The following is a 23,415-nucleotide window of genomic DNA, read 5'->3' on the forward strand; positions in this document are numbered from 1 at the left end:
AACGCTATTTTTGAATTGTTTGGCGTCCGTTTTTCAAACGGATTCAATATATATGCATTTTGTATGTTTCAGGGGCCGAGTATAGTGATAGTATTCACATCTTCGGCTATCTTTTGCATGTTAACTGACACATATATCAGTCATGTTTAGGGGAGCTTGCAGCTCATCTCTTGTTAAGCATCTTTTTGTTTAATTATTATTGTTTAGTCTTTTTAAATATATGTTTATATCATCATATTTATATTTTCTGTTTGGTCCATTCGGTTTATCACCAGTGTTTGGGAGGAATTTCTTGCATTTACGCTGGTTTGGATTTGTTTTGTGTCCGTTTTTGGCCATGCAAGGGTTCCACGGGCACCTGCTTGTGTTTGGACAAGCATTATTAACTCCCCAACTGATGCAGACATCCTACAGAAAGACCTCACTGAGACCAATGACTGGTGTCAAAACCATGGCCTTAAACTTAATGCCAAAAAATGTGTCGTCATCCCCTTTGGTAAAAACTCAGTTCCCACTAATTACCACATCGATGGAAGCCCATTGAACACTGAAGGCATTATAAGAGATCTGGGGACGCAGGTTGACAGCAATCTCTCCTTCGACCACCACATTGCCACTGTGGTCAGAAAGTCCTTCTATGTGGCATATCTCATTACCAAAGGTTTTGCATCCAGGAAGAAAGAGGTCATTGTCTGTCTCTACTCATTCCTCATTAGACCAATCATTGAGTATAATGCCCCATTTGGCATGTACCTCACTAGACACCTGCAACAGCTGGAGAGGCCACAGAAGTACCTCACGAAGAGGATCCTAGGCATTAAACACATATCCTACATAGGTTCATAGGTTGGTACTAGGCTATCAGCCCTAGGGCCTATACAAGCCTAGCCATAACAATTCCCTGGCTATTTCTTCCCACACTATTTACTTCCCTGGACCCCTGTCTAGCAGGGCAATTGACATGATCCCCGGGGTGAATTTCCTTTCTGCCATCCAATCGTCAAGGTTTCTTTTGAAGAGGGCCAAAGAGGCACTCTGCTTGACATGTATGGGGAATCTATTCCAGAGTCTGGGGAGTCTCTTGGTCAGGAACTAGCATGTTTTGTTTATTGTGATGACAAGGTTTAGATCCCTGGAGCGTGTGGCTCTGAGGGATTGGGATTTCTTTAAGTGTAGCATGTCCAACAGCTCTGGGTTTGACATGGCCTTGTATGTTAAGCACAGATCGCCTCTGAGTAGATGATATGAGACAGAGTATAGCTGGAGTTTTTTAAGGCAGTCAGTGTAGGGCATCTGCTTTAGGCCTGTGATTCTTTTAGTGAGGTACAGACTTCCCATACATGTCAAGTAGAGCACCTCACTGTCCTTCTTCAAGAGAAATCTTGTTGAGTGGATGGGTAACAGAAAGTTCACCCTGGGGATCACATGGACAGACTCAAAAGACTCCAGCTATTCTCTGTCTCATATCGCCTACTTGGAGGCAATCTTTGCCTGACTTACAAAGCCATGTCTGACCCAGCTCTGTTAGAAATGCTACATCTAAAGAAATTCCAATCCCTCCGCACCACACGCTCCAAAGACCTCAGCCTCATTACCACAATCAACAGAACATGCTGGAGGAACAGGTTCCTCACCCAGAGACTGCCCATGCTCTGGAATAGACTTCCCATACATTTCAAGTAGAGCACCTCACTGTCCCTCTTCAAGAGAAATCTTGTTGAGTGGATGAGTAAAAGAAAGTTCACCCTGGGGATCACTCCAGTGGCTCTGCTTGATAGAGGCACTGGGAACTGATGTCAGGCGGCACATTGCCACGGCACTTCTATTGGGCTAGGCTTGTAAAGGCTCCAGGGCCATTAGCCTAGTACATACCTATGAACCTATAATTATGTGTATATGTGCAAAAAAAAGATTAATATATATATATATATATATGTGTGTGTGTATATATTTATATATATATATATATATATATATATATATATATATATCTATATATATATATATATGTAGGTGTGTGTATCAGCTTTAATATATATATATATGTATATATATATATATATATATATATATATATAGGTATACTATTATATTTATATTTGTTTTGTTTTTAGTGTTTGTGTAATTAAAAAACATTGTAGGCAGATGCATTTTATTTACTGAATACAGGAATTGGATGATGAGTATGCTTGTATTGTTGCTTTGTTATACTCTTGAATTTTAAACATTTGTATCTAGCGATTTTCTTCACTGTAGTTGTACAGCAGAAAATCCGTTCAGTATGAAATGCATGCATTTTGACATTAATAGCAACAAGACCCCATGTTAGATTTATACATTTTTCTCAGGAAGTCATTTTTTATCACATTTTCTGAAAGTGGTGGTTGCTTTACATAGGTGGGAGGCATAGAGCTGCTGTAGTCATAGTGAATGCAGAGATGGGAAATTGTAGAACCAGGGAAAACACTTTAAGGGACAGTAAGCACATGCAAAACTACATTTCTTGATGTGGTAATGCCTTCCAGGTTTGTAATGATACTGCATAAACCTAATATTTGGCAGAGAAAGCTGTATTCACCCTGTTAGAGAACTTCATGACTTAGTCGATGTTTTTCCAGTTTCCCAAGAACCTTCTTTCTGAAACCTGTCCCTTTCTGTCTTTCTTTCTATTCCCCTAAACCCTTTACCTTGTTTGTACTATTTATGTGATCATCGCCTGACAGTGTTTTTACATCTAAAATGCAAAGCAGGCAGATGGGAGTCTCAGGGAAGAACATGACCAAAAGCACCAGCATTGGTGGAGACATGTACAGCCTGGAAAAGAACGATGGCAGTCAATCAGACACAGCAGTTGGTACAGTTGGAAGTGGTGGAAAGAAGCGGCGTTCAAGTATTGGTGCAAAAATGGTTGCAATTGTAGGCCTGTCTCGAAAAAGCCGTAGTGCCTCCCAGCTCAGTCAGACAGGTAGGGGACAACAGTACTTTTATGAATTTTTGTTTGATGTACTTTTACTGTTTTAAATAATGAAAAATAATTCAATTATAGGTCAGCATAGATGAAGTGAACAACAAAAAAAAGATGCTGCAAAATGGTTTGCCTTCTGCTCATGTAGAATAACTAAACATTTTGTTTTCCAGGAATACCCTGTTTTTGTTGTTTTTTAGCATTTTTTTATGCAGGTACAATTCAACATTTTTGCAGGACACACTTAACCAAAGTTGTATTTTTTTTCAGGTCTTCACGTGATTTTTTTTCCTGTTACTTCAGCAGTAATTACATGGCTTTCATAGAGATCCCATGATAGCTATACCATTGCCAACTACGTTGATTTTCCGAACTATGCTTTTATGTGCTTTGCTAAAATTGATTAAATGTGTAGTCTGCTTTTTGATAGTTTTGCGTCTTGTAGTAAATGGACAGTGCTTTGCATTCCAGTGGTACTGTCCATAAAAGACTATTACATTTTATCCAGTGGCATGGAACAAACAATGTTAAATCAAACTTTTATTTTTCAGCTGAATTTTGCAGTGGTGTAGTTTATACATGTTATGATTTGCAGATCCACTATGAGCGGAGAGGAAGTGATGATTTACTGTTTAAGGAAGGGTTTGTGTTATGTTTATTAACATCTGAAGAAGCAGTTTAATAGCCGTGAAAGCACTTTTGTGTGTTTATATAATAAACTGATTTTCATTAACCTGGATCTATCTTCGTCTTGTACTGCCCTTTTTTTCGGATTTTTGGACATTTTCTATTTGTGTCTAATTTCACAATAAAGATTCTTGGGAAGTAATTGATTAAGCTGACCTCTGCTAAATAGCAAACTGGTGTCAAGGTCAGAAGATTGACATAATTAGGTATGGGCCATTAATAACGATATGGAAATTATGGTTAGTCATTCATACTTCATTTAATGTGTATAATGCAAAGTCTAGTTTGTGTGTATGAAATAGTTTTGAGTATGAAAAAATTTGCTTTTAAGTGTCTTTCAAATTAAATGCAAGTGGCTCTCATACAGTTTAACACTAGGAATGACAGCAGTGTTATGAATGCTACTTCAGAAGATTATACTGTACCATTGTGGAAGGAGCACTTACTTTGACTATGTGGATTCTTTCCTCAAAGTAAATAGTTGTGTTATATTCCCATGTGCTTCCCCTCTCCAAGACAAACTTGTATATGGCTTTACACAGTTTCTGTTGAAGACTGTAGTTTTTTTTTTACTTCATCTAATCTGCTTGTCTCTGTATCTGTGTGATAAAGAAGTCTCCAAATCTGCACAGAGAGCTGTAAATGTTATCTTGCCAGCTGTTTTGAAAGCGGGTTGTTTTCTTCTGAAGGTGCCACTTCCTACATAGCTCATTACCTCACCAGTTTTTCCTAGATGCTTTTTCGCATTTTCTTAGCTTTGTCATTTATCTGTTTATGAATTTGTGTACTCCTTTACTAGGCTGCTATTTCACAGATACTTTAAATTGCAGTGAACATGAGCTTACTGTGTGCTGCCATGTTTTATAGCATTCCTCCCAACCTGACACATTCCTTTTCCTTGTTTTGCATACTCTTATGTCTCTGCTGTATAGCTTTGCATTTTCCCCAGGAAAAGATAGCTTCCTTTCTGTCAGTTTTAAAGTGTATTTATTCTATTTATTTATTTTATTTTACATTTGTTTGCCAGGAAAGTCTGATTGGGCGGGTACCCATTTTTAGCGCAGGCCCGGCAGAAAAGCTCCACACACAACAAAGATTATAATGCATTAACATACATATCAAAGGATTGTAACAGTGTGTACAGTAACAGTTATGAGTACATGCAGTTACAGATGCAACTCTCAGCATAGAAAATACAATATTTAGAACATACAGATACACCATTTCAGCATACAAATATAGTGTTTATAACATTGGGAACATTTCAAGTTGATGCATTTCTAGGTACTAGTTATACATATGTGCACTGTGGTTGGAGTTAGAACTTAATAATGTGACCTAGCAATATTTCTGTTAGTTTTTTGGGACAGAGTAGAGTAGAGTAGTTAGCCTGCGCTGTTACAATTTCCCCTCTTTTCCACTCTACTCTGTCTAAAGGAGTAGCCCAAGTGTTTCCTCCTGTGATACAGAAATGGCAACAATCCCTTCATCTGCATAGTTTATTTTACAATCACACATTGTATTCTTTTGTCAAAAGTATTTTATTTTTCTTTGTGCCACCTTAAGGCCAATTTTTTTTTAGTTTTGTTGGTGCCACCTTAAGACCAATTATCTTAATCTTTTTTGTGTTACTGTGCCAGATGCCCTGATAAAGTTTTAACTAGGCTGTGTGCTACAGCTTCTTAAGTACTGCCTTCAGTATTCAGGCAAAGAAGGCTATGAAGGCTATGAGATCAAGGTACAACATCTGTTAATATGCATTCCTTGCTGGTGTGGACTTAATTCTTAATTCTTTCAAATTTGTTTGGCTTGACCTTTCTTCTGAGTCATTGCTGATTTGAACCAATTTCCTCACTCCCACTAGCTTTTAGATAATTCTGAATGCTGTCTAGCAACATTGATTTTATGATTTTACTTGTTGTTGAAGTCAAACTGCATGGAGTATAGTTTTGAACCTTAGACTACCACCTCTTTTACAAAAATAGAATCACATCAAGTTCTGCAACTTTATTCTACATCATTACTCGTTTAAATAAGTAGTGGTATACTGGATACAGTACGAAAATGTCCATCGTTAACAGCTTGATGGATATTATAGGTTTATAGGTAGTTACAAGACATGCAGGAGACCATTAATGAACCTAGTCCAAATTCCCAACTGCCCCAATGCACTGTCTCGTAAAGTGACTTGCTGAAGGTCACACAGTAGGCAAATGAAGGCTGAGGGAACCAAATCTTGCACAATAGGAAGTACCTTATTAATAGTTCATAGCCTTAATCCCCTGTCCCAACTTTCAGACTCAGAGTTGAAGTCACCCCCCCCCCCCTTGAAATCTTTGTATCTGTGTCTATTAGTTATAGGTAGTTGTAGATATGTGAGCAAATGAAGGTGGAAAGACTGAAAAAATGTACCCTGGGCATAGGAAGTAGCTTGTTAACAAACCAGAACTTTAGTCTTCTTTGCTGCCAGATAGATATTGCCAGGCATTAGGCAGCTCTGCTTCTTCAAACATTCCAGGCTCCTAAACCCCTCATCTTTACTTGTAATGCTCTGAATGGGGATGTTTTTATTTATTTTATTTTTATTGATGATCCGACTGGGCCATTCAAGACCCATTTTAACAAAGGCCTGGGGAGTACAGCTCTAGAAATGTAAAACAGTTTTAATTTTAAGATTTCTAAAATGCAATTAATTTAATAATGGCGAAAAAAAAATACTTAAAAATCCATTTATGTACACATGGAAGTGGGGATAAAATAGGTAATTGGATGGCGCAGTGGTGCAGCAGTAACGTTGTCGCCTCACAACAAGAGGTTCTCCGGTTCAAATCTTGGCCGGAGTGCCTTCCCTGTGGAGTCTGCATGTCCTCCTTGCGTTCGTATGGGTTTTCTCTGGGTATTCCTGTTTCCTCCCACATTACAAAGACATGCATCTGGAGCATTTCTCCCTGGGCCTCCACTGAAAATTGGCTTCATTCCAAATCGGACTTTCCCTGTAAACAAATGTTAAATAAATAAGTAAATTTCTTCTGTTGCCACTGCTGCATTAACTCATCAGGGAAAAGCCCTTCTCTGCTATTCTGTGTTTAATGAGTTCACGTTTAGTGCATAAGCTGCTTTTTTCTTTGCTAAAATAACTATTTCATTTTCTCATGCTTAGCTAACATCAGTAAGCTAATTTTCTTGAGTTTTTATAAACTGTATTTTCTTCCCTCCTTTGTTCCATTAGCATTTTTACCTCTCCTGCTGTTTTCATAATGCATTTAGGCATTCACAATCTTTTTTCTCTGGCTTGTTCTTGTTATTATTTAGAAAACTTGATAAAGTTACTAACTTTTTTTTGCTATTGCAGTTGTGCTTTACTAGTTAGAGTTACACTGAGACTGTTGCATTGTAGTGCACTGTGATAAGAACAGAATGTGCTTTTGAAAATGTAAAAAAATAGACGTGTGGAATTGAATGTGCTTTTAAAATGTGAGAAAAATAGAAATGTGGAAACCAGTTTCCTATTCAAGATAAATATAATCAGTGTCTTTTTTTGTCTAGGTAAATTTTTCAGTGCTAATAAGTGCAAGATACATAGTACAAAAACACACAAGGCTGAAGTCCAAGCACCTCTGGAACAATGTTAAAAAGTTCAAATGAGAGGAGCCACAAGTTGAAAAATATAAAAATACCAAGTATTTAATGATTCCAGTAGCAAAGAAACGGTTAACGCTTTCGTTTGAACAAGTTTCAAACTTCATCAGATAAACTATTCTACATGCATTCACTTTAAATACCATAACATTTACTTCTATTGGTTAAAAACAGTGTCAGTCATCATAATATACAGCTGAACATAAAACTGATGAAAAAAGATGGAAATGAAGTTATGGGTAGCTATGAAGACAAATACCCTGTGCTGAGAAGATCTGAGAGAATCAGAAATAAAACTGACTCTCAAGCTAGACCTATGGTACAGGGGTGGTATCAAGCAGTGGGTTTTCAAGGGGCCAAGCCAAAGTCCAGGAACTGGAGAACGTGAATTGTACTAACCTTGATTGCTGTAATGATTTTTTCCATGAAGCCTCATGCATGGGGGATATGTTTTTTGGGCTGTCTCTGCCTGTTGAAAATGTATTGAATGTTTGTATTATAGAAAATGTTGAGAAAGATTTTAAGGTATATAATTACTTTAAAGTAAATATAGAAACTGATGCAGCTAATCTATTAGCAGAAGGCATGACTTTTGTACCTGCTAGATCGTTTGACTTTACAAACACAATAATAGATTTAAAGTTATACCTTAGAAAATTAAAATGTTCTGTTATAAATCATAGTAAGGCATATGACTCTCATCAAAATTTATGGAGTATTAGTTCAACTTATAATCCACCCTTTCACCCAAAGTTTGTCATATATGAAAAACTATGTGAACGTGACTTAAAAAAACTTACAAAAGAACAAGAACAAGTCTCATAATTTTAATTTGACAGAGACTGAAACAGCAGCCATGGAGAACTTGCAAGGTAACATCATTAGAATAATGAAACCGGACAAGGGGTGTGGGTGGGGTAGTTATTATGGACATAGACAGTTATAATGAAAGGTTACAACTATTATTAGAGACTGACACATATAGTGAAGCATCAATAAACAAATTAAATGGGGCATACAGAAAGATTCATGCACAGTTAACTGCTGTATTCTTAGAGAAAAGAATTGACATTGATCTGTATAACTATCTGAACATCATTACCCTATGAATATCAGTATTTTTTGGGATTCCAAAAATACATGAGAGTATTCAAAATCCCCCTATGAGACTTCTAGTTGATGGAAGAGGTTCCATTACTTCCTCATGTGCTCAGTTCTTGGACCATAAATCCATGTATGTAAAGACTTGTGGAGCTTCTTAAAACAGATAAATAAAACATCTTATCATGTCAGCGACATTTTCATCACCATAGATGTAACTGACCTTTACAAAGTTATCCCACAACAAACTGGGATAGAATGGGTAAACAAAATGCTTGTAGAATACAAGGTGCCACACAGAATATTAACTGTTATTCTAGAATTGTTAGAGTTGGTTTTAACTAATAATTAGGTCTCTTTTTAACCATAAGTATTATTTGCAAAAGAAAGGAATAGTCATGGACTCACCGTGTGGTGGAGCCTATGCAAGTCTAGTTATGGCATACTGGGAAAGACAGTTTGTCTTCCAGTCAAGGTTTAATAATTATATTAAACTATACCAAAGGTTTCAAGATGACATTTGTATTATTTGGAAAGGAACGCAGGCATTATGTGAATTTTTGTCATATATTAGTGAAACTACTAGTTTCTTAAAGTTTACATGGCAATATGATTCAGTCAGCATTGATTGTTTACATTTGAATTTGATGAAAGATGATGAAGGTGGCAGATATCTGTCTAAAATTCATAGAAAAGCTACATACTCTAACACTTTTCTGCATTTCACAAGCTCACACCCATTTCATCAAAAAAAGTCTGTTATGAAAGGCCAACTGGTCAGGGCTGCTCGCATGGTCACAATACATGAAGAGTTTTTGAAAGAATGTCAGTTTCTGTGTTGTATGTTCCTTAAAAGAGGTTACACGGTAAAACTAGTGGAAGAACTAAGTATGGAAGTCATTACCAAGAAACTAAATGGTCATTTTAAACCTATTTTAGGCATCATTCCACTTACATCAGATAGTGGCGGGTATCAGGGAACATCAAGTACTATAGAATGTAGTACCATGGTAGAGCTATGCAATGACACTATACAACAACCTCCAGATTTTCAAAAAGCCTTAACTATAACTTTTAGCCAGGACGTCAAGTTTTTAACTTCTATTTTTGAAAAAAACTGGCCAGTTTTGTTAGAGGATGCTAACATCAGGAAGCACTTAGGGGTTAAAACAGCTATTGTATACAGAACAGGTAATAATTTTAAGGATTTATTCAAGAACAGACAGGTTCCCTTTCATGCAAATAAACAAGGAACTTTTAGATGTGGAGCTTGCTCATGGTGTCACATGGTAAAAGTAACTGATAATATAACTGTTAGAAACATTAGACATCAGATAAAAGGGAAATATTCTTGTAATTCTGGAGCAGTGGTTTATTTGGCCATGTGTGAGTTATGCTCTGGTTTCTACATAGGAAAGACTGAGCGTAAGCTAAGTCAAAGAATCTATGAGCACGACTACGCTATTAGGAAAAACAATCTGAGTAATGCATTGGCCAAACATATTTCTGACAATGTGAACCATAAATTTTCTTTTGTAGTAATTGAGCAAGTCACTTTTGATGAAAACAAGCCTTGGGGTTTACAGTTAGAAATAAATGAGCTAAAATGGCAAATCCGTTTTCAAGCAGACAGTTGGCCTGGCATCAGTGATCGCACTTCTATCTCGGCCATATTGAAATTAAGAACACTTGAAAGAAAAAAGTTTTTAAAACAACAAAAGTAAGGTTGTCTGACAACTGGCAACAACATAGAGTTTTACATATTAATTTGTACATTCTCACACGTATTTAAATATGCATACATATATACTCTTTTTAAATATTAGTTGTATTAAATTGTTTTTAATGTGGTGTTGACAGTTTTAGGTTTATATGAGGCAACAGTTTTATGTTCAGCTGTATATTATGATGACTGACACTGTTTTTAACCAATAGAAGTAAATGTTATAGTATTTAAAGTGAATGCATGTAGAATAGTTTGTCTGATTAAATTTGAAACTTGGTCAAACAAAAGCGCTAACCATTTCTTTGCTACTGGAATCATTAAATACTTGGTATTTTTATATTTCTCAACTTATGGTTCCTCTCATTTGAAGTTTTGAACATTATTCTAGAGGTGCTTGGACTTCACCCTTGTGTGTTTTTGCAAGATACATAGTCTTATACCCCAACCCTCAGGACAAAGAAACAAGTTATAAATTTTCCTGTGTGCAAAGTGATTCTCATCCAAGGTCAGTGCTTCCTTGAGCAGTAAAAAATTATTACCTCTGAATCTCCTAAGCTAAGTTTCAGAAAAGAAAATAATACACACAATCCTGAAAAGCAGAGACCATCCTATCCAGGTCAGCAGCTTAAAGTAAAACTTAGTTCTGAAGAAATTATACTTACGGTGACTTTGAAAATGGTGACTAGTATATCACAAGAATTAAGTAAATTTTGTAGTTTGAGTTCATTAGCAGTCAGTGAGGGTGTTCAGTCTTTGCCTCTAAATCAAATTCAGTAAGGCCCTGTTTGTTTCCACTGCCTGAGTTTAATTGTGACAAGTTTGTGGTAGCAATTTTACAGGCTCAGAAAAAGATATCAGCTTCTAATCCCCAGCTGTTTCTTTGGTGGATAAAGGCCTCTTCTGCCTGTTTCCTTTTTCAGTATGGTACCCCACATTTTCTTTATTAATTCCTTCATTAGTTGGTAGCAAGGAGACCAGTACTGACTCTGCCCCCCCCATATTGATATCAACAACTAGAGATTTTTTAATGCTGGATTTTTCTGTCTCAGAACTAGAGTTTTCACCATTGAAGGTTCATCTGTCAGTGGAGGCATCGCGTTTATATCATGTTATCAAAAGATGAAAATAGCGAACGCTATTTCATCGGCCCCAAAACATCTAAACATGAAAATATCGAACATTCAGAAGAGCAAATTTTTTCCCATGGAAAAAATTTGCTGCTCCGAAACACATACACACAACACAAGCACATCAAACAAACAGCAACCACACACATACACTTAAATTCCTACATAAACCAAAAACTACGAACTTTAAAATGAAAACTCAAAAACACAGTATTCAAGTAGAATCCAATGACCACCATGAAATTAATAGAATTAGCGCTTTCATTCACTCATTTATTACGTGAACTTCCTCAGAAAAACAATCACATTTACTCATCCTTTCTTTTATACCAAAATCACAGGAAATGACATCAAAAACGGAAATAAACATTTATATTTCCATTAATTTAAGTAAAATACTTATTAATCAGTCCATATAAATGCAAATACATACTTATAAATATAAAAATATATATGAATATATAAGTATATACATATTAAATAACTATAACCACATAATAAAACTATTTGTTCAATAAGAAACACTTAAAATTTATAGACTCATTCAGTCCTGGCTCTCTATCAGCCCCTAAAAATAACTGCCACAACGTCTCTTTACATTCTAATATATTATTCAAATCCCCCCCCCCAAAAAATGACTTCATTAACTTTTTCCACCACAGAAAACTTGTATTTCTTAAAATTGGTACAGACAAGGGCATGTTTGGCCAAAGAATTATTCTTGTCCTTATTTTTGATGGCCAAATTATGTTCATAAATTCTGCGTTTTAATGTTCTAATCGTTTTCCCTATATAATAATGATCACATGATGCACAGCAAGCAATGTAAACTATAAATTCAGTATTACAATTAAAATAATCTTTAGCCCATAAGGTGTAATTTATATGTTTCAAAGTTACAAACAAACTATTACTGATATATCTACATTGCTTGCAATTTTTACAAGCATAAGTTCCCTTTTTGGTACTGACCATTCTAGTTGTCATGTTAACCCTCCTGTTGTCAGACTCTACCATAGATTTTATGTTCAACATTTTCTTATAAGTGAATTGAGGTTTGGTACCTACTTTCGCCACCAGTTCTCTATGTACCTAACAAAACTTTCCAATTATTGACTATTATTTCCTTAATAAACCACATCTCGTTCACTATAGGTATAGGAAACGCGATTTTATATTCATTGTGTTTTGAAATATTATTTTTCAAAACTGGACTTACACATATATCTACAGACTTAAGAATTGGCTTAGCAACACCTTGTCTTAATAACAAAACTTCATTTTCTTCAACCAATCCAAATCACAACCTCGCTGAAGAAATAGTGTCCTGAGAAATAATGTCTCCTTTATAAATGTTTCGTCATCTGTAGTCAGTCTACTTAATCTTATTATCTGTCCTTTGATAACACCCTTCTTCATATACACAGGGTGTAAACTATCCCTATGTAGGTACTGGTTAGCAACCACTTCCTTTCTATAAACCTTACTGATGAATGCATTTCTCTCTCTATCTATACTTAAATGTACATCCAAATAGGAAATACATTCACCAAACCCACTTACTTTAAATTCCAAGAAATTAGTAGTGTTGTTTATATCCTCTACCATTTCTACAAATTCTTCATATGTACCTGTCCACAGAAAAAACAGGTCATCAATAAATCTATAGTAGGCCTGCACTTTGGAATAATGAAAATGTGTAATTAAGAAGTTCAACTCCCAATTGGCCATTACTATGTTAGCAAAGGCCGGAGCTACCCTAGCTCCCATAGCAACACCCGAGACCTGCTGATATATGTTTTTATTCAATCTAAAAAAATGTTGTTCAACACTACCTCCATTAAACTGCAAATGGTATTAACTTTTGTACTTACAAATTCTGTATTTTTAATCAAATATTCTCTCATATATTCAATACCTTGTTCTAAATTTATTGAAGTATACAAAGACTTCACATCCAAAGTCCCAAATTTTGTGGACTCCAAAGTTACATTCATACTTCTTAAATTTTCCAGTAAATGCCATGAGTCTCTTAAATAAAAATGCGATTTCTGTACTACTGGATTCAATATGTAGTCTAACCAAATGGATATATTTTCTGTCTTAGAATGTCTAGCAGAAATGATGGACCTGAAAGGTGGATTGACTTGATTTACCTGTATTTTCGGAATACCAAAAAAATTTGCTAATTTTGGATGTTCTACTAATAAATATTCATAACTTTCATAATCCAACTCTCCCTGACTAAACATATCAAACAATGTTATATCCATTACTTGATAACTATACCTTACATCATGTGCATTTACTTTCTTGTAAGTATTTCTATCTCACAACATAGCTGGTATAGAGCAATCATAGTCTTTGGTGCTCATGACAACTATCTTTCCACCCTTGTCCGCTTTCATAGTTCTAATATTTGGATTTTTACATAAATCCTCTAAAGCAGTGATTTCTTTTTGGGTGAGATTCTGTGGGTGTTTATGGAAGTATATACTTCTAAAATCACTTTCACACAAGTTTTGAAACAGTTGCAGTGTAGTTTGAAGTGGAGTGTTAAAAGTACTTGGTTTTTTAGGTTTCTTTTCTAATGTATAATCAGATACCTTAACAATATCTCGCATAATATAACTCAAATTTAGCTTTCTTAGATACAACCTAAAGTCAACCAAAAGTTTCCCTATATTCATACTGTTATTAGGTATAAAAGAAAAACCTTTTTTCAAAACATTTTCAGCATCACATGAAAGAAAAATATTAGACAAGTTTATAACATTAATACAAAACTCCTCTGAACAATTTGCATAATTTGGTCTGTTCATGTCCTTTACCACCTGAATTTCTTGTGGTTTTGATTTTTCTTTTTCCCTTTCCTCTTGTATTGGGTGGTGTTGTACCATTTTCGAGTCTGTTTGTTTTGTACTTTGAATGATGAATGAAAGGGCCCTGACTTTGCCCTTCAGTGGACTGTGAAGCATCGTGTGCATAACTAACTCGAACATCATTATCAACAGAAACTGCTGCTTGTTCATTAGTAGATGTTTCTACACTTGTACCCCTTTCAGCATCTAAAATTAAGTTCTCATCAGTCCCATTTTTCTTACTAACATTTGATGTTTCTTTAGTGTTGGTACTATTTACAACAGTCTGTCCCACTTCACCAACACCTTTATCACTATAGACAAATCTCTGGTTACAAGATGTTTTCTCTGAAACTACATAGGCTTCATTTACTTGATATGCCATAATGTTTCTTCTTAGTTTAGACTGTTTCCTTGAAACAATAGTGGCCCTGTGTCTATCGGCCTTCGCCTCTACCCCATTGTACAGAACCAAATATTCTCTGAAACAGCCAAAATTTTTTATCCTACCATCCAAAGTTTGAATCTTTTCTTTGATGGTAATGATTTATTTTTGATAATGCACGTTAACATATGCATCATACTGATACCAGTGTTGTTATATAGTTCAATTAGATTTTTACACAACTCGTCACCCGGTGTTATGCAATTTGGAAACTTGGCAGTTCGCAAACCTTGTGGAACTATTTTTCTACTGATGCATTCTTCTAGATATTTAATTTCCAGTTCCAAAGTCACATGTTTGAAAACCAATCGTTCAAGCTCATATATTGTTTTTTTACAGTTCCCACTGTCCGTGTATCTATTGTCATTATTTGGTTTACTTACTTGTGCCTTGGAATTAACTAATTCAACAGAAGAAAACGGATTGTCAGTTGTTTTACTCACATAATCCACAACGCTATTTTCTTTATTACTAATCAGTTGTCTTGTATTAGCATTACTTCGTTCTCCGCCATTAGTTTCATTTCCTGTAGTTAATTGCGATGATGTCAGCTCGTTCTGGGGACTGACCATATTCCGTTGATGCTCAGGGGGAATGTAATTACATAAGCTGTCCTTCACAATCCTTACGATAGTAGCAATCAAATCTTCCTGGAGATTTGATTTTGATGAAATTCCAGAACTTTCAGGGACTGGATGAATAGTTAAATTCAAAAGACTGTCTTCACCAGAAGTTTCTGAGGCCATGGATATCTCCCGAAAACTTTATACGAAAACAAAAGTCCAACACAAACTAAAAACTATGAACTTTAAAATGAAAACTCAAAAACACAGTATTCAAGTAGAATCCAATGACCACCATGAAATGAATAGAATTAGCGCTTTCATTCACTCATTTATTACATGAACTTCCTCAGAAAAACAGTTGCATTTACTCATCCTCCTTTTATACCAAAATCACAGGAAATGACATCAAAAACATAAATAAACATTTATATTTCCATTAATTTAAGTAAAATACTTATTAATCAGTCATTTCCTATTCGTTTCATGGATTCTGCTTGAATACTGTGTTTTTGAGTTTTAAATTCCTACATCTAACGCTACACTAAACTAAACATACACTACTATCTACCCACTTACCTTAACCCAAACCCTAACCCTGAGGTCCATCACTATCGCACGCTCACCTAACCCGCACCCTAACCCTAACTCACTTAAACCGCCCCTAACCCTAAAGTCTGTCACTATTGCACACATGCCTAACCCGCGCCCTAACCCTTACTCACATAACCCGCCCCTAACGTACAAACAATCGCACACTTACCTGAACCCAACCCGTAACTTTCCACCACAGCGCTAAGAATCGCAAAGCCACAGAAACGGCCAACCAAATTCTTTCCCGAGGAAAGAATTCGCTGTTCTGCAGCTTCGCTATTCTTAGCTTTCGCTGAATAGTGTTCGATATCAGAACATTTGAAGTTTTAATACTTCAATGTTCTGATATAGACCCGAGGCATCAGTATCGATATCAGTGTCTTGGGCATTAACACTATGAGTATCAGCAGGGTTGTTAGTCCAAGCATTTGAGGCGCCAAAGGTGTGGAGGCTAAACATGACAAAACAATTTTGACAACAAGGCTGGGGGTCAGCTTTTAGGTCATTGGCAATTATGCCTCAGTTCTGAACACAGTTTCACTGTTGACATTGACATCAGTGTTGCACACACTCCTGCATTTGTAACCTTTGGGATCGGCAGCATTCATGTATGTCACTACAAAGGCAGTAGGTTATCCTTTGCCTGAGTCCTTTGCTCTCCCTCATGTCTAGCTACAGGAGAGATGGTCTCAAAGGACTATGCAGTGTCTCTCTGTGGCATTCCAACATCATGACAATGCTTCTTTGTCTTTTTTGTACCTGTCATCTCTGACAGTAGTAAAAAAGTACATGTGCAAGGGGAAGCACAGTGACTGACCCATGCTTCATTTTGACAATGAAGAGGGTGCAAATTCTCTTTCATCTCCCCCAGATGACCTCAAATTTGGTGAGATCTTAGAGAAGATATAAAAAGAAATACTAAGGAATGACATGATAAAATTTATATTTAACTATTTATTATGTATTTTCATCTCAGTCCAAGTGCATGAGATGCCTTAAGAATAAGTAGTTCAGTGAAAAACATCCAGCTGAATACAAAAATTAAAAATAACATGCTTGAGAACATTTAGTCTTTTCTATGGCTGAATCCAGCATTAGGTGACCTTGGGGAGTTGCTTAGGGTCCCATGCTGGCAGGTGTACCTGGCCACAACATTAAATTAAAAAAAAAAACAAGAACATTTTCTTACTTTACTTAACATGCCATACCATGCCATGACATACTGTCACTTTAAGAATTAAAAAAAAAAAAAAAGTTTCCCTGTTTGCCCATGTCCCATATCCTATTGCTTCCTGCTTTCAACAAGTGAAACAGGAGCAAGCATTAGGAGAGATGTTTTGAGAATTCATAGAAACAGCAGGTGTTTTGAGTTACAAAACAAGAATGTATCAAATGTAATGGCAGCCAGCAGGCATTTGGAGTTACAAAATGAGAGTGCAGCAAAACTAATGGCAGCTGTTCAGTTCAAATTATATGCCCACCATTGAAAGAAAGCGTCAGTGTTTGTGTGTGTGTGTGTGTGTGTGAGAGAGAGATGCCCCACTTAGTTATGGGGCTTGTCAGAATAAAACCCTGTACCTTAACTACGGGGGGAAGAGCCGCAATTGCAAAACCTGCTGTTCTGTTTTTTTTTTATGTGATTTTAAGTGATTTAGAGTAGTCTGACAGAGATATAGGGAGGTCAAAATGAGATTTAGGTGTCTTGCAAGCATGAACCCCCGCCACCAAATAAACATGCCATCTGTAATAATATTTCTGATTTGTGTATGCCTTGAGTTATTGAACAAAAGCTACTGATACACCATTTATATTGTCTGTAATTGTTTTGCTGTGTTCATTTCACTTAAGAATTAATTAATTCATTAATATGCCTGCATTGTGTAATATAGTCTAAGCATGTTGCATTTTAGTAATATATTTTTGCATTACCTTCTTTAGAGCCTGCAGCAAATGCAAAGGGTTTAACATTTTTCAGGTCATATAGTCTGCATTATTTAGAGTGTTGATCAGAACAGTCTAATCTTCAGCATCCCTTATATAGTCAATGTTAAGTTGTCTATCTTGCCCTCATTCTTGCTGGATGGGTTCGGAGCCGATCCTCGGCTCCGACTCGGCCAATACTAAAGCTCGAGAGCTAATTCCACCGGCTCGAGGCTCCCCTATATCCCACAATGCTAGGCGGTAACTACTCAGATCTCGTTTGCCGCTTAGCTGACGAGGTGCTTTTCTATCGGCTCTGGCAGGTTAGTGAAAAATTATTCTATTTTCACAATCTTTAGACCCCTATTACTTTCTTAGTATAATTTTTAGTTTTAATTGTTCTTTTCCTTGAATCGATTCACCTCTCTTGCCCATAATCCCTCCCTTTATTCCCCTTTAACTTTAGGCCCCTTTCCCTCCTTCTCCTAGTCCTTTAGTGTGACTGGAATTTAATATTTCTTAAAAGCCTGTGTGTGTGTGTGTGTGTGTGTGTGTGTGTGTGTGTGTGTGTGTGTGTGTGTGTGTGTGTGAGTGTTTTTATTACTTAGGCCTTTACTATGTCTAAGGACTCCAAGGTCTCAGGCTTCAAGAAGTGTGACTCGTGCTGTCAGAAAATGTCTCTGACAGATGGTCACACTTCTTGTGTGTATTGCCTGGGACCTTTGCACCTGCATGACTCATGTGCTGTGTGCCATGGTTTCAGCCCTAGAGTCCTGCAGGAACGCAAAAATAAATTGATTTTGCGTGGCTTATTAAAGCCTGAAGGCCCCCCCGACTCAGTCTGTGTCGGGGAAGCCTTCTAAGACTTCCAGACAGTCGGCTCTGGCTTCAGAGCCGTCCTCTAGAAGCATCAAAACTGCTTTGACATCGGCTCCGGCAGGAGCCGATGTTTCCAAGCCTCATACTATTACCTCGGCTTCGGCCGGAGCCGAGGCTGAAAAGACTCAGTTGGCTCCGATACTCTTATCGGAGCAACCTGCGAGAAAGAGATCTAGGTCTCCCTCCATTGGCTCCGTTCACTCGGCACCAGGATCCCCTCTTCTTTCGGAGCGGAGCCATAGATCGCATTCCTCACGGTCTTCCAGGCTATCTGACCACGATATGCAAAGGGTAGTGAGTAGACTTCTCAAGTCAGAGGCGCTGGCCCAAATGCTTCATAGCTCGACTCATCAGTCAGCGGCTATTTCTGTCCCTCAATGTGTTCCTCCTCCGACTCCTTTGAGCTCGGAGCCGGGGCTCATCGGAGCCATGACTGTCGGTGCGTCGGATCCGATACCTTCCCTTCCGGCTCTGTCGTCTGCACCAATCTCCTCTTTGGAGGGATCTTGGCGCCGAGCTTCCCTCGTCGGCTCCGAGGGGGCGAGTGGCATCGGACCCTTGTCTGACCCCGCTCTCCCTCTCGGTGCTTCAGCGCTGGTGAGTTTGGCTCCGACATCGACCTCGGAGCCGTCCCTGTCTGTGCCGGGGGGGGGGGTCCTGGTCTCTTCAGAGCGGGGACCTCCGGCCTTGCCCGATAGGGGTGCCTTCGAGGTCATGCGGAGCATGCTAGAACCAGTGTCTGCCCCACAGTCGGCTCCGTCAGCCCCTCCATCATCAGTGCCTGCGGTGATTTCTACCCACCCCCTTGCTTCAGACTGCAGAGAGCCAACTCCTCAAGTTTCCCCATTGGGAATTTCCTCCTCTTCCGAGGCCTCTCCTGACCCGGTAGGAGAACCCCCTAGGAAGAGACAGTGCAAGAGGAAGCACATTGACTCCCCTGAGTCTATCACCTCTGACACTGACTTAGAGGAATCTGAAGGTTCCCCTCGATCCCCCTCTGAGGATTTCTCCTTTGCTGACATCCTTGAAATCCTAAAACAGAGGGGGAACTGGCCAGCCCTTAACCCTTCAGAGGATGAGTCAGTGTACCTTGAGGCGTTCGGCTCTCGACCTGCTACCTCCTCGGTGTCCCCTCCCTTTGACCCCCTTATGGAAGTGGTGGCAAGGAAGGCCTGGACGGCTCCTGATTCAGTGGAACCCACCCCGAGGAGGCCGTCTAAGTTTATTACTGCCCCTAGAGATAAAGATTTATTATCTAAAGGTGTCCCCGTCGATGCCATGGTGGTGGCCGCGGCCACTAAGAAGGAGTTAGCCGATCCTTCGGTACCTGTCCATCCTCCTAATAAGGAATCTAGGACCATGGACAGGTACGGTAAGCGGATGTTCTCATCAGCGACCTTTTCAGTGCGGTCGCTGAACTACTTATGTCACTTCACTCGTCTCCAGAGAGATTTACTCAAGGATTTGAGTGAAGAGGTAAAGGATCCAACAGCTGAGGGGTTCCAAGACAGAATGAACTCCCAGTTGGCAACCCTGAACTCCATTGTTAACTCCTCCATGCAGCTTATCTCATATGCTGTGGATGGGGCGAGTAGAGCCGCAGGCACAGGCATAGCCTTACGACGTCACGCCTGGATGTGGCTGTGCAACTTTGCGGACCCTTTCAAGACGTCCTTCACCAATTCCCCCTTTGATGGATCATCCTTGTTTGGCCCCCAGGTGAAGGATACATTGACTAGGTGCGAGGTGGAAGGTAAGACTCTCTCTGCCGTGGGAGTCCGTTTTTCTACCCCTTTCTAGGCCTTATCCCAAAGGTCAGAGGGGAGGAAAAATGTGGTTCCGCAAATAAACCCAGGGAGTCTTATCTGACGCACAAGGTCGATTCCCCTCTAGAGGCAGAGGGGGGAATAACAATAGACACCGCCCTAGAGGCAGAGGAGGTCCGCAAAACCAGGGTAGCAGAGAAACTTTCTCTGATAAACCCTTTCAGCATCCCTGAGGAGCTGCCCGGCTGTCCACCTTCAGAGGCAGTCAGGGGAAGATTATCCCTGTACCCAAAAGCCTGGCTTTCCCTTACACAAGACAAATGGGTACAGTCGATCATATCCGAGGGTTACAAAATTCCCTTTATTCACATTCCATCCCAACCCAAAGGATCCCTTCCAAACGTTCCACCCAGTCTAAGGGAACAAGCAGCACTAGAAATTTCAAAGCTGCTATCAAAAAGAGCTATCCAATCAGTCCCAGCAGACCAACAAGGATCCGGAATCTACTCCAAATTCTTTTTGGTACCAAACAGAGGACTGGAGACCAATACTGGATCTCAGCAACTTAAACAAGTATGTCAGAAAAACAAAATTCCGGATGGTCACGCTACAGTCCATTCTACCCTTCTTGGGTCAGGACAATTGGATGTGCTCGATAGATCTTCAGGACGCGTACTACCATATCAAGATGAACAGATGCTCCAGGAGATTTCTCCGCTTCAGGCTGGGAGCCAGTCACTACCAGTTCAGAGCCCTGCCCTTTGGTCTCACTACAGCCCCCCGAGTGTTTACCAAATGCATGGCAGTGGTCGCAGCTCACTTGAGACATCAAGGATTCCAGGTGTTTCCATATTTAGACGACTGGCTCCTTACTGCCACCACCAGACATCAACTACTTCTATCCAGAGACTTCACTATCCAAACTTGCCAAGCTCTAGGCATTTCAATAAATTTCGAAAAATCTGCCTTGTCGCCTTGTCAATCTATTACCTTTAGAGGCGCCACATTAGACACACTCAATCTTTCAGCCAGACTTACAGAGCAGAGTGTGTCAGACATCCGCAAACAAGTTTACCTTCTCTTACAATGCAACAAAGTCAAAGCCAGACTAGTTTTGAAGGTATTAGGACTCATGGCAGTAGCTATCTCCCTTCTCCCCTTAGCTCGCTTCCACATGAGGATCCTCCAATGGATGCTGTTTACTCAATGGTCCTTCCAACAGCACCCGATGTCTCACACCATATTGATAACTCAGTCATGCAAGAATCAACTGTCTTGGTGGATCACATCACCTCAGGTTCTCCAAGGAAGACCCTTCACTCACCCCCCCCCCAGTCACCACGTTGACAACAGATGTCTCCCTGATCGGGTAGGGGGGCATTATCAGGGCAGGACAGTCCAGGGCACGTGGCAACCTTTCGAGCGCCACTTGCACATAAATGTCTTAGAGATGAGAGCAGTGCTTTTAACATTGCAAGCCCTTCACGACTCTCTTCCCACAGGGACTATTGCAATTCAGACGGACAACATGTCCGTAGTGTGGTACATCAACAAACAAGGCGGAACCAGATCATACCCCTTATGTCGAGAGGCACTCAGACTTTGGCAATGGGCGATCTCTTCTCAGCGTTTTCTGGTAGCAACGCACATTCCCGGGAAGTCCAACGTGATTGCAGACAAGTTGAGCAGGGCAATTCTCATGCCCCACGAGTGGTCTCTGAAGAAATCAGTACTGGAAGAAGTGTTCCAGCGATGGGGCCAGCCTTGCTGCGATCTTTTTGCTACTCCCCAAAACAGCAAGTGTCACGACTTCTTCACTCTCTTCCCGTTACCAGGCCATCCCTCCAGAGAAGCTCTAGTCCACGATTGGCCCCAGGGACTTTTCCACTGATAACTCAACTAATTCAGAAAGCCATCGCCTTGAGAGTGACAATGATCCTCATTGCCCCTTACTGGCCTTGACAGATATGGTTTCCGTTCCTTCATCGTTACCTTTTGGAGCAGCCTTGGCATCTGAACCCAGTGCCAGATCTGCTGACCCACCAATCGGGCCAGCTGCACCAATCTCTTCATTCTCTCAACCTCACAGCATGGTTTCTCCGATTCTGACCTTAGCCAGGCTTCCCTTAATATCTTGCTCGGTCCGAGATATCTTGATAGCCTCTCATAAATCTTCTACCCGGAAGATTTATAATAGCAAATGGAAACGCTTCTCCTTTTGGGCAACATCGAAAAATATAGATCCCTTCACTGCACCTATACAGTCTATTCTAGAGTTTCTAGCAGAACTCTTTCATTTAGGCTCTTCTTCGTCTACCATTAGAGTTCAGTTGGCTGCTATATCTAATTGTCATGTAGGTGTCTCGGAGTCTAGCATCATGGCTCACAAGCTCTGCAAAGCCTTTTTAAGGGGTGTTTTTCTTCTCAAACCTCCAATCAAAGATCCCCTGCCTCAATGGGACTTGAACTTGGTTCTGGCATCCTTAATTCTTCCCCCTTTCGAACCAGCGGCTTGATGTTCTCTGAAATTGCTTTCATGGAAGACACTTTTTCTAGTAGACATAACTTCAGCGAGAAGGGTATCTGAACTCCATGCTCTGTGCAGTCGCCCTCCTTACTTAGTGTTTCACAAAGATAGGGTATCCCTCCATACTAATCCATCCTTTTTACCTAAGATTTCCTCTCAAACAAACCTAAACCAAACTATTGATCTCCCCGTCTTTTTCCCTAACTATTCCAACAGGTCGGAACAAAAGCTACATTTTCTGGATGTTCACCGCCAACTTAGATATTATTTAGACAGGACTAAACATTTCAGGAAATCTGATCAGCTTTTTTTATCATATGCAGAAGGGAAATTGGGCCTTCCAGTTACTAAAGTTTCCCTTTATAGATGGCTCACCTCTATAATTACCTTCATCTATGAGATCAGGCATCAAAAACTACCTTCAAGACCTAGAGCTCATTCAACTAGGGCATTAGCTACATCCGTAGCTTTTCAGGACAGGCTGCCAATAGATTCCATTTGTGCAGCAGCCACATGGGCTTCTCCTCATACCTTCATTTCACATTACAAATTGGACATGGTCTCCAGAAACCGTGCCAACTTTGGTTCCACTGTTCTCAAGAGTCTGTTCCGATA

The 23,415-nt window shown here is 39.2% G+C and overlaps 1 protein-coding gene across 4 annotated transcripts in view; it reads left to right on the forward strand.

Moving 5' to 3' along the window:
* RIMS2 (regulating synaptic membrane exocytosis 2) overlaps positions 1-23,415 on the forward strand; it is a 6,281,053-nt gene that overhangs the window by 5,496,233 nt on the left and 761,405 nt on the right. For all 4 annotated transcript variants that reach the window (XM_044065683.1, XM_044065685.1, XM_044065684.1 and 1 more), the window contains one exon: positions 2,724-2,965. In XM_044065683.1, coding sequence (XP_043921618.1) covers positions 2,724-2,965 — 242 coding nt within the window. The remainder of the gene's footprint in view (positions 1-2,723; positions 2,966-23,415) is intronic.

Source organism: Protopterus annectens, chromosome 3.part0 (assembly GCF_019279795.1).
Source record: "Protopterus annectens isolate FY-2018-M chromosome 3.part0, PAN1.0, whole genome shotgun sequence".
Taxonomy (NCBI): Eukaryota; Metazoa; Chordata; order Ceratodontiformes; family Protopteridae; genus Protopterus; species Protopterus annectens.